This window comes from Dipodomys merriami, unplaced genomic scaffold, assembly GCF_024711535.1.
Source record: "Dipodomys merriami isolate MVZ:Mamm:240054 unplaced genomic scaffold, mDipMer1.0.p SCAF_11, whole genome shotgun sequence".
NCBI classification, from domain to species: Eukaryota; Metazoa; Chordata; class Mammalia; order Rodentia; family Heteromyidae; genus Dipodomys; species Dipodomys merriami.
Window position 1 is genome coordinate 13,729,247 of NW_027202382.1, and position 14,699 is coordinate 13,743,945.

Here is a 14,699-nt window from a genome sequence, read left to right on the forward strand (position 1 = left end):
TTATTTAAAATATATAAAGAAAGTCTGAGGTTTGAGGGTATGTCTCAGTAATTGCAAGGCAATCTCAAGGTCCTGAGTTCAAACCCAGCAATATTAAAAAAAAAAAAAAAAAGCAACGGTGAGCCTTTAATTCATACCCAGTAAAACTAGCCTTAACTCCTGTCTAGCTAGCATGAAGCCCTGAGTTCAAAGTAATTAAAAACAAAACAAAAACTGTTTTTAGTACACACTTCAGCAACACCTATACTAAAATTAGAATGACACAGAAATTAGCAACAGCTCTGAACAAAAAGATACACAAAATCACTGGGTACCAGTCGTTCATGCCTATAATCCTAGCTACTTAGGAGGCTGAGATCTGAGGATCACAATTCAAAGCCTTTCAGGCAGCAAAGTCCATGAGACCCTTCTTTCCAATTAATCACAGAAAAAGCCCTAAGTGCTAGCCATGAGCAAAAGTTGCTCAGGGACAGTACCCAGGACCAGGGTTCAAAAGCATCAGCAATCATCATAATCTTCTTCTTCATCATCATCAATCATTTTAAAGAGACATATATCCACAAATGTATAGATATATAGATATACACACAATGGGTACATAAACAATGTAGACATAGTACATTACTTTAAAAAGAGGTCAAGTGTGCAGGGGCTGAGAATTGGCTTTGTGGTAAAGTGCTTGCCTAGCAAGCATGAAGCCCTAAGTTTGATTCCTTAGTACCACATAAACAGAAAAAGCCAGAGTGGCGCTGTGACTCCAGTGGTAGAATGTTAGCCTTGAGCTCAGACACAGTGCCCAGAACCTGAGTTCAAGCCACTGGAGTGCTCCCCTCTCCCCACTCCTGGTCAAGTGTGGCACACATCTCTCAACTTCTTGAAAGGAGGAGACTGCGAAGAACAGGCTGGGTGTAGTGATACATACGTAATCCACAAGGAAGATGAATATAGGAGCATAGACGGCAAAGGTAAGATCACAATTCAAGGCTAGCCCCATGCAGGAAGGAAGGAAGGAAGGAAGGGAGGGAGGGAGGGAGGGAGGGAGGGAGGGAGGCCACTTGAGACAGTAACCCAAAAAATGATATAAGCAAAAAAGGACTAAGGGGGGCTGGGGAGGTGGCTCAGTGGTAGAGCGCTTGCCTTGCATGCCTGAGGCCCTGGGTTCGATTCCTCAGCACCACATAAGAAAAAAGAAAAAAAGCCGGAAGTGGCGCTGTGGCTCAAGTGGTAGAGCGCTAGCCTTGAGCTGAAGAGCTGAGGGACAGCGCCCAGGCCCAGAGTTCAGGCCCCACGACCAGACCCAAAAAAAAAAAGGACTAAGGGGATGAGTGACTCAAGTGGTAGAGGGCTCTGAGGCTCTGAATTCAAATCCTAGTACAGATAGCTAGGTAGCTATCTAGATAGATAGATAGATAGATAGATAGATAGATATAGATAGATAGATAGATAGATAGATAGATAGATAGATAGATAGATAGATAGATAGATAGATAGATAGATATTGCATAGAAACAGAACAAAACAGAATACAATACAATGATGAAAAAAATCTATGACTTCAAGCAGAAGCTAATCTACCTAAAACAATAGGTGTACCAATCTGTTGTTCAGGATCTCTGGATTTTTTTATTATCACTATTCACCTGAGGGCTACTACTAGCAAGTAAAATGTTTCAAAGACCCTTAATTGAGATGGCTGAAAGTGGGTTCCAGATTCTGAGAAACACCATTAAATACCATTAATTGTAAAAACAAACCAAAAAAAGCCAGAGATCCCTGTTGTATAAAAGAATCAAATACTTGTTAGGTCCATGCACAGAATGCCTCTTTGTTGTATAATAATGTTCATTATTATTAATAAAAACTAAAGCATGCTACTGAAGAAGTAAAAACAAACCAACTGGTTTCCTTGAAAAACATATACAGAACATACGACATTTGTTTTATCAACTGATTTTAATCTATCTGAAATATATTAGGAGGAGTTGAACCCTTATTAAGCCAAGATTTATGGAAACCTATGGAATGAATAAACATCTGCTTACATTAATTCAGTATAATTTTAAACATAATCAGGGGAAAAAAAAGACTGGAAAAGTAGCTCAAGTGGTAGAATCCAAGGCCCTAAATTCAAACCCTAATACTATGGGGGGGGGGGGGGGGGAGATCCCAAAGTCCAGAGCAGTGATAAACCACAGTGCTTGTAGTAAAATGGCCTAGGTTCATCCCCAACACCACAAAAAGGGAAGGAAGGAAGAAGAGAATTGTGCTATGTCTACGATGAGTGGAACAGCACAAGAGGAAGTATCAACAGATAATGCAGTGTCATGGATGAATCACAATATAATTATGCTAAGTAACAGAACCATTAATATAAAATTGTAAGAAATAAAATTTATCTGTCCTTAGTACCACCAAAAATAAAAATTGAAAAAAAGAACAGAGAGGCTCAGCGACAGTGCCCAGGCCCTGAGTTCAAGCCCCCCAGGACTGGCAAAGAAGAAGAAGGAGGAAGAACAGGAGGAGGAGGAGGAGGAGGAGGAGAAGAGGAGGAAGAGGAAGAGGAGGAGGAAGAAAAGAAGAAAAAGAAAAGAAAACTAATGGGAAAAAAACTAATCTTGTGAAAGAAAGCAGTTAGTACTTGCATGGAGTGCAATGAAAATAGGAGACATTACTAAGAAGCACAATGAATCTTTGGAAAGTGATGGACATGTCACAATTTAATTATGGTCATGGCTACACAAGTGTATATGTATATAAAAATTATCAGATTGAGCTGGGCATGGTGACTCATATCTATACTCCCAGCACTCAGGAGGCTGAATTGGGATCATCTCCAATTTAAAACCAGCTTAAAGCCCAGCTCTGGTGGCTCATGCCTGTAATCCTTCTCAGGAGGCTGAGATCTCAGAATCATGGTTCAAAACCAGCTCAGACAGGGAAGTCTGAGAGACACTTATCTCCAATTAACCACCAGAAAACTGGAAGTGAAGCTGTAGTTCCAAGTGATAAAATAGCAGCCTTGAGCAGAAGATCTCAGGGACAATGACCAGGCAACTCACTTCAAGCCCTACAACTGGCCCTCCCTGCCCCCGCCCCCCAAATAAAGCTAGCTTGAGCTTCATAAAAGTTATGGAAAAAAAATACAAAATAAAAAAGTGTATACTTAGCCAGGCACCAGTGGTTCATGCCTGTAATCCTAGCTACTCAGAAGCCTGAGAATATAAGTATCTCTGTGTGAAGCCAGCTCAGGCAGTAAAATCCATGAGACTCTTATCTCCAATTAATAACAGAAAAACCCAGAAGTAGAGCTGTGGCTCCAGTGGTAGAATGCTAGCCCTGAGCAAAAGGAGCCCAGGGAAAGCTCCTAAGCCCAGAGTTCAAGCCCCAGGACCAGCCAAAAACAAGAATAAGTTATATACTTAATACAACAGCTTATTTTATGTCAATTATACCTAAATAAGCGAATTTTTAAAATGACAGACTGGGTTGGAAATGTAGCTAACTGGAAGAACACTTGCCAAGCAAAGCCCTGGGCTCAATCTCTGACACTGTCAAAAAAGAAAAGATTGCAGCCACTTGAAAAACCCAGTACATTATTTAGATACTAAACATCAACCTGGAGATAGCAAGTGATATCTTCAGGGGACAGGGAGAATTAAGAGATTGAGGAGCTCAGCCCTTAACCTGTGAAACAGGTCAGTATCCTCACATAGGAAGTGTTTGAATTAAATTGGATTAGAGGACACCCACTAGTGTCTGTGACACACTTAACAGCTCACTTGTTGGTTGGGAAAAAAAGCCCATTTTATTTTCTTTTTGAGACTTGGTCTTGACCTGTAACTCAGTCTGGCTTCAAACTCATAATCATCCTGTCAGCCTCCAAATTCAAGGATTACAGATGTGGACATCACAACTTTTTAAGGTTACAGGCTGTTTCTTGGGTCCAGTCCTGGGGCCTGAAGTCTGGGCCTGGGCACTGTCCCTCAGCTATTCAGCTCAAGACTAGTGCTCTACCACTTGAGCCACAGCGCCACTTCCAGTTTTTTTCTTTTCGTTTTTGCTTATGTGGTGCTGAGGAATCGAACCCAGGGCCTCAGGCATGCAAGGCAAGCGCTCTACCACTGAGCCACCTTCCCAGCCCCATTACAGGCTGTTTCACAAAAAAAAAAAAAAAAAATCTTTGAGGGAAAAAAAAAAGGATGAGCCATAAATCATCACAGCAATACCTGTAATCCAAGATACCCCTGAGGCATTGAGGCATAGGTAGGAGGATCTTGAGTTCAAGGCTAGCCTAGGCAGTTAGTGAGAGCCTATGTCAAGACTTAACAAAAGGGCAAGGGGTTCAGCTCTAATGGTATAGTACACTTCCTCAGCAGGCGTAATGCCCTTGAGTGCATTCCTCCTAGGGCAAGGGAAAGACACAGAAAACCAGATTATGTCAGCTGTGAGTTTTTGAGGAGTAACACAACTGGGGTTTGAACTTGAACTCAGAGCTTACTAAGCAGGTACTCTACCCCTTGACACCCCTAGTCCTTTTGACTTTATTTTCAGATAGCATCTCATATTTTTGCGTAGGACCAGCCACAGACATGATCTGCTTCCCAATGCCTCCCTTATAACTAGATTACAGGCATCCCTCACCACATTCATCTTAGATGGGGTCTAGTTAACATTATGCTAGTCTCAAACACACCATCCTCCTCCTGATTTCCACTTCCCAAGTAGCTGGACTTATATGTGTGTACCATCTCACACAATATGATTTTTATTTTTTTAAGAAATAAAGACAGCAAGATGCTAGTGACTTATGCCTATTATTCTAGCTACTCAGGAGGCTGAGATCTGAGATAGAAGTTCAAGGTCAACCCAAGCAGACAAATCTAAGAGTCTCTTATGTCTAATTAACTAGCAAAACGCCAGAAGTGGATGCATGGCTCAAGTGGTAGGTCACTAGCTGTGAAGAAAAAAAAGCCAAGTAAGAGCCCAAGGCTGAGTTCAAGCCCCATGCACAAACAACATATAAAGAAACAAAACATCACGTCTGATAGCCATATTGGTATCTGATAAAAATATTTTTCATTAAAATCAATACAAAGAGACAAGGAAGGTCATTACATATTAATAATGAGAATGATCCAAGAAGAGGAAATCACAGTGGTCAATATTTATGCACCAAACAATGGAGCACTTAAGTATATTAAACACTTTGGACTTACAGAACATGATACACAGTAATAGTAGTAGACTTTAGTACTCCACTCTCACCAAAGAACAGGCCAACCAAACAAAAGATAAGCAAAAAAGCTCAGAACTAAATGACACCATAACCCAAATGGTCTTAACAGACATCTACAGAGTAGACCACCCAACAACGCCTCAGTTCACATTCTTCTCAGCAGCCCAAGGAACATTCTCCAAAACTGATCATATCATATAACACACAAAGAACCTAAGCAAATAAAAGAGGAGTGAGATAACTCTTTACAGCCTATCTGACCACAGTGGAATCAAACTAGTTCTCAACAACAAAACATATTGCAGAAAACACTCAAACATATGGGGATTGAATAACACACTACTGAATAATACCTGGGTCACAGAAGAAATTAAGGACGAAACCAGAAACTTCTTACAATTCAATGAAAATGAATGGAACCTTTGGAATGCAGCAAAAGCAATGCTGAGGGGAAAGTTTATGCTCTAAGCACACACATACAGAAAACAGAAACAGCTCAAGTAAATATCCCCATGCTGCAACTAAAACTGCTAAAAAAAGACCAAACCAAACCCAAATCCAGAAAGAGAGAGAGCAAAGATTAAGGCAGAAATTAATGAAATAGACTTTTAAAACTACACACAGTGGCTGGGAAGGTGGCTCAGTGGTAGAGCGCTTGCCTTGCATGCATGAGGCCCTGGTTTTGATTCCCCAGCACCACGTAAGCAAAAAGAAAAAAAGCTGGAAGTGGCGCTGTGGCTCAAGTGGTAGAGTGCTAGCCTTGAGCTGAAGAGCTGAGGGACAGCGCCCAGGCCCAGAGTTCAGGCCTCAAGACCGGACCCCCCCCCCAAAAAAAAAAAACTACACATAAAATCAATGGAACAAAAAGCTGATTTTTGAAAAAATTAATAAAATAGACCACTAGCAAGATTGATGAAGAGACAAGATTCAAATCAATAAAATCAGAGATGCCACAAGAAACATTATAACGGGGGGGGTGGGGGAAGGGGGTATGGGAAGGGATGGGAAGGGGAAACAAAGGAGGAGGCAACAATGCTTGATAAGAAATGTACTCATTATCTTGCCCATGTAATTGTAACCCCTCTGTATGGTATTTTCACAATAAAAAAAAATAATAAATGTGAAAAAAACATTATAACAAACTTCCAAGAAATCCAAATGATTATAAAGGACTACTTTCAAAAACTACACTCAAAAAAGAAGGAAAACAGTGGAAAGAGACAAATTTCTCGAGACATATAAACTACCTAAGCTAAACCAAGAAAATATAAACCAGTCAAAAGAGCAGTAACATGCAACTAGACTAAAGAAGCAGAAGTCTTCCAACAAGGAAAAGCCCAGGCCCTAATAGATTCACTGCTGAATTCTCTAAGAGTTTCAAGGATGAACTAAAACCAATACTCCTCAAGCTTTTCTGTGAAATAGAAACAGAGGGAACAATTCAAATTCATCCTATGAACCAGTATCACACTCATCCCCAAACCAGTAAGTATCCAACAACAAAATAAAAAGAACTACAGACCAATTTCTCTGATGAACACAGATGAAAAGTTCTTCAATAAAACATTAGCCAACAGAATCCAGAAAAACAAATCAAAAAAGTAGGCTTCATCCCACATATGCAAGGCTGGTTTAACATACACAAATCATTGAATGTAATTCACCTTGTCAACAGAGCCAAAGACAAGAACCACAAGATCATCTCAATAGAGGCAGAAAAGCCTCTGACAAAAAAAAATCATCCATTTAGCTGGGCGCTGGTGACTCACGCCTGTAATCCTAGCTACTCCAGAGGCTGAGATCTGAGGATCGTGGTTTAACACCAGCCCGGGCAGGAAAGGCAATGAGACTCTTATCTCCAATAAACTACTCAGAAAACCAGAAGTAGCACTGTGGCTCAAGCTATACAGCCCTCGCCATGAGCTGAAGAGCTGAGGGACAGCGTTCAGGCCCAGAGTTCAAGCCCCACGACCCACCCAAAAAAAAAAAAAAATCATCCATTTGTATTAAAAGCTTTGGAAGAGCTAGGAATACAAGGAACATTCCTTAAAACAATGAAGACTATATGACAGACCAACAGCCAATATCATACTCAATGGGGAAAAACTAAAACCATTTCCCCTAAAATCAGGAATAAGGCAAGGATGTCCGCTCTCTCCATTCATCTTCAATACAGTTCTGAAATTCCTAGCCAGAGCAATAAGGCAAGAAAAAGAGAGATTCACATAGAGAAAGATGAAATCAAACATCCCTAGAGCAGATATACCATAAGGACCCAAAAAACTCCACCCTCAAACTCCTAGATCATCCACTTTGGCAAAGTAGCAAGATACAAAATTAACCTACAAAAATCAGTAGCTTTTCTGTATGTCAACAATGTACAAGCAGAAAGGGAAATCATGAAAACAACTCTATTTGCAGTAGCCTTTAAAAAAATACCTAGAGCTGGGTGCAGGTAGCTCTCGTCTGTAATCTTAGCTACTCAGAAGTCTGAAATCTGAGGATAGCTGTTCAAAGCCAGTCCAGGCAAGAAAGGCCTTGAGACTCTTATCTCCAATAAACCACTCAGAAAACAGGAAGTGGCACTGTGGCTCAAGTGGTAGAGCACTAGCCTTGAGCTGAAGAGCTGAGGGACAGTACCCAGGCCCAGAGTTCAAGCCTCACAACTGACATACACACAAAAAAAACTAGTAATTAACCTATCCCAAAACATAAAAGATCTTTATAGCAAAAACTATAAAAATATGAAGAAAAGAGGACACTAGGAAGTGGAAAGACCTTCCATATTTAGGGATAAGTAGAATCAAAATTGTGATAGTGGCCATATATTGCCCAAAGTGATATACATATTCAATGCAATCCCCATTAAAATCCCAATGACATTCTCTACTGAGATAGAAAAAAAAAATCCAAAATTTTATACAGAACAAAAGACCTACAATAGCCAAAGAAGGAAAAAAAAAGCAGCAATGCAGGTGGTATCACAATACCACACCTCAAACTACACTGCAGAGCAATAATAACAAAAACAGCTTGGTATTAGCACAAAAATAGACCTGAAGATCAATGGAACAACAGATTAGAAGACCCAAAACTAAAACCATACACTTAAAAGCCGGGCGCTGGTGGCTCACGCCTGTAATCCTAGCTACTCAGGAGGCTGAGATCTGAGGATCACGGTTCAAAGCCAGCCCGGGCAGGAGAGACCGTGAGACTCCTATCTCAAATAAACCACCAGAAAACCGGAAGTGGCGCTGTAGCTCATGTGGTAGAGCGCTCGCCTTGAGCTGAAGAGCTGAGGGACAGTGCCCAAGCCCAGAGTTCAAGCCCCACGACCAACCAAAAAAAACAAAACAACAATAAAACCATACACTTAAAGTTATCTGATATTTGCTAAGGGGCAAAAGTCATACAATGGGGAAAAAAATAGCCTCTTCAACAACTGGTATTGGGAAAACTAGACAGCCATATGCAGAAATTAAAAGTGGATCCTTGTTTGTCAGCATATACTAATATCAATTCAAACTGGAACAAAGACCTTAACATCTGGGCTGGGAATGTGGCTTAGTGGTAGAGTGCTTGCCTGGCATGCATGAGGCCTTGGGTTTGATTCCTCAGTACCACATAAACAGAAAAAGCCTGAGGTGGCACTGTGGCTCAAGTGGTAGAGTGCTAGCCTTGAGCGCAGAGAGGCTCAGGGACAAAGCCCAGGTTCAAGCCCCAAGACAGGCAAAAAACAACAACAACAACAACAAACCATCAGACCCAAAACTCTGAAACTACTCAAACTACTGGAGAAACATTAGAACTTAACAACAACAACAACAACAACAACAAACCATCAGACCCAAAACTCTGAAACTACTCAAACTACTGGAGAAACATTAGAACTTACAGGTAGGTATAGGTAGAGTCCCAGGAGTATAACAGGAGAGAGACTTGACAAGTGGGACTACACCAAAATAAAAAGTTTCTGAAATAGTTACTAAACTAGAAAGACAAACCACAAATGTGGGGAAAAGATCTTCACCAGCAATATCTTTAAAGAAACTATCTTTACCAGACAAAGGCCTATATCTAATATAAACAAGGAGTTCAAGAAACTAACCCCTCCTAAGCCTAATAAACCAATCATTAAAAGGGCAAAAGAGTTAAGGAGAGATTCTCAGAAGAAGAGATAAGAATTGTAAAGAAATACAACAGGAAATTTTTGTTTTGTTTTGTTTTTTGGTCGGTTGTGGGGCTTAAACTCTGGGCCTGGGCGCTGTCCCTCAGCTCTTCAGCTCAAGGCTAGTGCTCTACCACTAGAGCCACAGCGCCACTTCTGGCTTAAGAGTTTCTGCTTATGTGGTGCTGAGGATTCGAACCCAGGGCCTCTGGCATGCAAGGCAAGCGCTCTACCACTGAGCCACCTTCTCAGCCCCAACAGGAAATGTTTTCATCCCTGGCCACAAAGGAAATGCAAATCAAATCAACCCGGAGATTCCATCTTACCCCAGTAAGATTGGCCAACATTGTGAATTTGAATAACAACAACAACCAACATGGGCTGGGATGTGGAGGAAAATGAATCTTACTGCACAGTTGGTTAGAATGTAAAATAGAACAACCACTCTGGACTCTGGAGGTTCCTCAAAGAATTAAACAAAGTGGTAGAGTGCCTGCCTAGCATTCATGAAGTACTGAGTTCCATTCCTCAGTAGCACAGACACAGAAAATGCCAGAAGTGGCACTGTGACTCAAATGGTAGAGTGCTAGCCTTGAGCAAAAGAAGCTCGGGGATAGAGCCCAAACCTTGAGTTCAAGCCCCAAGACTGGCAAAAAATAAATTAAAAATAACAACAACAACAACTAAACATAGCTGGGCGACGGTGGCTCATGCTGAGATCTGAGGATCACGGTTCAAAACCAGCCCGGGCAGGAAAGTCCATGAGACTCTTATCTCCAATAAACCACTAGAAAACTGGAAGTGACACTGTGGTTCAAGTAGTAGAATGCTCACCTTGAGCTGAAGAACACAGGGACAGCACCCGAGCCCAGAGTTCAAGCCCCACAACCAACCAAAAAAAAAAAAAAATTAAAAACCATACATAGACTTTCCCTACAACCCAGCCATACCACTCCTAGGCATCTACCCTGAACATCATAAGCCAAGATATGATAAGGACACCTGCATATTCATGTTCACTGCCTGACTATTCACAATAGCCAAGATACCGCAACAGCCAAGATACCCCACAACAGATGAGTGGATCCAAAAAATATGGTTCCTATACCCAATGAAATTTTTTTTTCTTTTCTGGTTCTGAGGCTTGAACTCAAGGCTTACGTGCTGTCCCCTGAACTCTTTTTGCTCAAGGCTAGCTCTCCACCATTTTGAACCACAACTCCACTTCGGGATTAATTGGAGATAAGAGTCTCTTAGGAACTTTTCTTCCCTGGCTAGCTTCCAATTTTGATCCTCAGATCTCAGCCTCCTGAGTAGCTAGTATTACAGGCGTGAGCTACTGGTGCCAGCTACTCAATGGAATTCTACACAGCCATTATAAAGAATAAAATCATGTCATTCGCAGAGAAATGGGTAAAACTAGAACAAATCTGTTAGTGAGGTAAGCCAATCTCAGAGACAAATGGGGCATGTTCTAATATGTAGAAGTTAGATCTAAAATGCACTGGGATATGACAAATTATACAGATTTCTAGATACACACAGTGAGACCAAAGAGGATACTCTTAGAGGAGAATCACTAAAGCACAGTGCCTAAGTGCCTCCTCATATTTATATAAAATAATATACATACTGAAATTAACCCTAAGATATGGAAACAAAAGACTTCCTTTTTTTTAAGTTTTTAGTTTTTGATGATTCTGTCTGCCCAGGACTGACTAAATAAATAAAATAAATCCATCATCACCATTTTTTTTGTCAGTCTAAGGGCTTGAATTCAGGGCACTGTTTGAGCTCTTTTGCTCAAGGCTAGTACTCTACCACTTGGAGTCACAGCTCCACCTCCAGTTTTCCATGACTAATTAGAGATAAAAGAGTCTCATGGATTTTTCTGCTGGTTTTGAAACATAATCCTCAAATCTTGGAGGGAACTAGCATTACACAGGCATGAGCCACCAGCATCTGGTGTTTGACCAATCAATAGCCCCTTTGGTATAGGGGTAGGAGGGGTGTATACATGTACATGTATGTTGATCTTAAGGGCTTAACCTCAGTGCCTTAACCACTGTTCTGGCTTTTTCACTAAAAGCCAGAACTCATAATACTTGAGCCAGCCTCCACTTCCAGCTTTTTGCTGGTTAACTGGAGGTAAGAATGTCATGGACAGTCGGGCGCCAGTGGCTCACTCGCTACTCAGGAGGCTAAGATCTGAGGATCAGGGTTCAAAGGCAGCCCAGGTAGGAAAGTCCATGAGATTCTTATCTCCAATAAACAACTAGAAAACCGGAAATGGTGCTGTGGCTCAAACAGTAGAGTGCTCACCTTGAGCTAAAGAGCTTAGGGACAGCGCCCAAGCCCAGAGTTCAAGCCCCACGACTGACCAAAAAAAACCAAAAAGCAAAAAACATTGAAAAGATGCAGAAGAACCTGTGGCCCTGACCTCAGAAAAACAGACCTCTCAAAGGAGATCTGAGATCATTGGACAAGTATTTCCTCAATCTCTTTTTCCTCAACTTTTCTTTTTTTTTTTTTGGTTGGTCGTAGGGCCTGAACTCTGGGTCTAGGTGCTGTCCCTCAGCTTTTCAGCTGTAGACTAGCACTCTACCACTTGAGCCTCAGCCCCACTTCCAGCTTCTTCTGCTTTTGTGATGCTGAGGAATCGAACCGAAGGTCTCATGCATGCAAGGCAAACACTCTACCACTGAGCCACCTTCCCAACTCCTTTTTCCTCAACTTTTATATTTAATCAACAAATGGTAAAAGAATCCTTTAAAAAGGCCAAAAGAAAGAAGAAAAACACCTAAGAAAATTAAATAATGGATAAGTTGTAGACTACATTCACAAGAATGTGACATTTTCAGACAGAAGACACTTTCTATAGTAATGTCAGACAAGACAGACCTTCCCTTCTAAAAATGGCATTAAAAAAAAAGTAGTGGGGGTTATGGCAGAGACAAGAGCAACAAATGTGTCTCTATGTAAAAGCACTTATACTTTGCTTGTCATGCATACTAGAGATTGAACCCAGAGCCTTATTATGTCAAGCATGAGCCCTATCAAATCTGTGCCTACCAACACAAGAGAAATTTAAACTTAAAAAAACCCTCTGAGAATTGCCAGTGCTTTGTAAATGTAAAAATACAGTTTATTAAGAACAACAACAACAAAAAAAAACCCTATCCTAATCCTGTTAAGCTAGAAAATGGTATTTAAAAAAAAAAAATCTAGTTTAAAGGTTTTGTTTTTTCCAGTCCCAGCCAGGGCTTGAACACTGAGCCTGGGCACTGTCCTTAAGCTTCTTCTGCTCAAGGCAAGCACTCTACCAATTGAGCCACAGCATGCCACTTCCAGCTTTTTTGAATAGTTTGTTGGAGATAAGAGTTTCCTAAGGGGCTGGGAAGGTGGCTCAGTGGTAGAGCGTTTGCCTTGCATGCATGAGGCCCTGGTTCGATTCCCCAGCACCACATAAGCAAAAAGAAAAAAAGCCGGAAGTGGCGCTGTGGCTCAAGTGGTAGAGTGCTAGCCTTGAGCTGAAGAGCTGAGGGACAGCACCCAGGCCCAGAGTTCAATCATTAATGATATCATATATGCTAAGCAGTAGTTCTACCATTTAGTTACATACCCAACCTCTATGTATTTCTATATTTTTATTTTGATATTGGTTCACCCATACATCTTTAACTAAAAAGGCAACTACTTAAATACCACTTATTGATTTATCAGACTTAACCCTTTAGCTTAAGGATTATGACTCAATATTTTTTGCATTCCTCTTCAGCGATACCATGTTTTATTCTAACAAGGCACAGACTAGACAACTTCCAAAAGCACAGCTGATATACTTAACAGCTGTTAACAAGCACAGTACTGTAACACTAGAAGTATATTAATATTAATTTTTAATCAAAATGCTAATTTTTTACCTTTGTAAGATACCTATATCTTAGTCAAGAAGAAAATTACTTTGTTCAATAAACAATTCAACAAATATTCAAAAACAAAGCACCAAACATAAATTAAGAGTATAATAGGGAAGTTACCAGGCTGAGCTCTAGAAGTGTCAAGAGGTCTGTACAGCTTGGGGGAAAAAAGAGGAAAAAGCAGGGTCAACTGGTAATCCAACTTAAACATGTTCAGTGTACCCTCCCCATTACTGACATTCATCAGGCCAAGTCACAAATTAAGAGCAAGTATGGCCAAGAAAAGCAGCATTGCCTTTTCATCTCTGAATCTCTCTGCCACTCACATGGTTTATAAAAAGCAAAGTTGCTTTCATAATGAAAAACGGTGCTGGCAGCTTTTCTAGTAAACCAAATATTTTTTATTGGACATGTCAGCCAGAAATTTTGGAAAACATAATAAAATAGCTTTCATTTAAAATATCCTCATTATGCCCACCACCACCAATCAATATTATTAACATAGTCTAATAGCATTTTTCTTTAATATTCAATAGTTTGCTATAGCTTACATCTTTTTTCTACTAAACAGAAAACCATTAATTTTCTACAATATTTTGTATAACTGGCTTTTAAAGTTTTTTTATTATTTATTTACTTATTTTTGAGACAAGGTCTTACTATGTATCTCAAATTCATTGCAACTTTGCTAGCAACCTAGGCTACATGCCCAGCACTTGAAAGACAGCACTTAAAGACAGAGGTAGGAGGATCTCAAGTTCAAGGCCAATGTATGCTCCAAGGTAAGTTTGAGGACAACCTGGACTATAGAAACTGTGTCTCTAACCAAAACGACAACAAAAAGCCCAGTCTGGCATAGAACTTGAAACTCTCCTATCTTTATCTGTGTCCCCACTGCTGTGATTACTCAAATTTCAAATATTATTAAAATCACTTCATAATTTAAGTGGAATACATAGTAACAATAATCATTTCCTGATCACAATCTTAAACAATTTCTAATTCCTTACAATCATCCTGCAAAAACCATGTACCATAGTCTATTTTTATACTTTTAAAAAACTAATTGGTTAGATCTCCAACAAATACTACTTTAAGTAAGTGGTAAAACAGATCGTTAGTGTATGGGACAAACTTACATACTTTTACAGCATGCTATAATGCAGTAACCGATCAGATCTGGTTGGGAATGTAACTCAGTGGTAGAGTATTTGCCTAGTATACGCAAGGCCCTCAATTCAATCCATACCACAACCACACAGACAAAAAACAAAACAAAAAAAACCCCTCACATCTAGGGTACTTCTACCAAAAATGCATGAAATAATTCTAATGATGAGGAAGTATCAAAGAAACCTAAACTGAAGATACTTAC

The 14,699-nt window shown here is 40.3% G+C and overlaps 1 protein-coding gene across 9 annotated transcripts in view; it reads right to left on the bottom strand.

Moving 5' to 3' along the window:
• Nucleotides 1–14,699, bottom strand: part of Ubap2 (ubiquitin associated protein 2) — a 111,813-nt gene that overhangs the window by 66,939 nt on the left and 30,175 nt on the right. For 5 of the 9 annotated variants that reach the window (XM_070008791.1, XM_070008775.1, XM_070008840.1 and 2 more), the window contains exon 3: nt 13,445–13,481. The exons of the other annotated variants lie outside the window; for them this stretch is intronic. In XM_070008791.1, the coding sequence (XP_069864892.1) occupies nt 13,445–13,481 (37 nt within the window). The remainder of the gene's footprint in view (nt 1–13,444; nt 13,482–14,699) is intronic. 9 annotated transcript variants of the gene reach the window in all.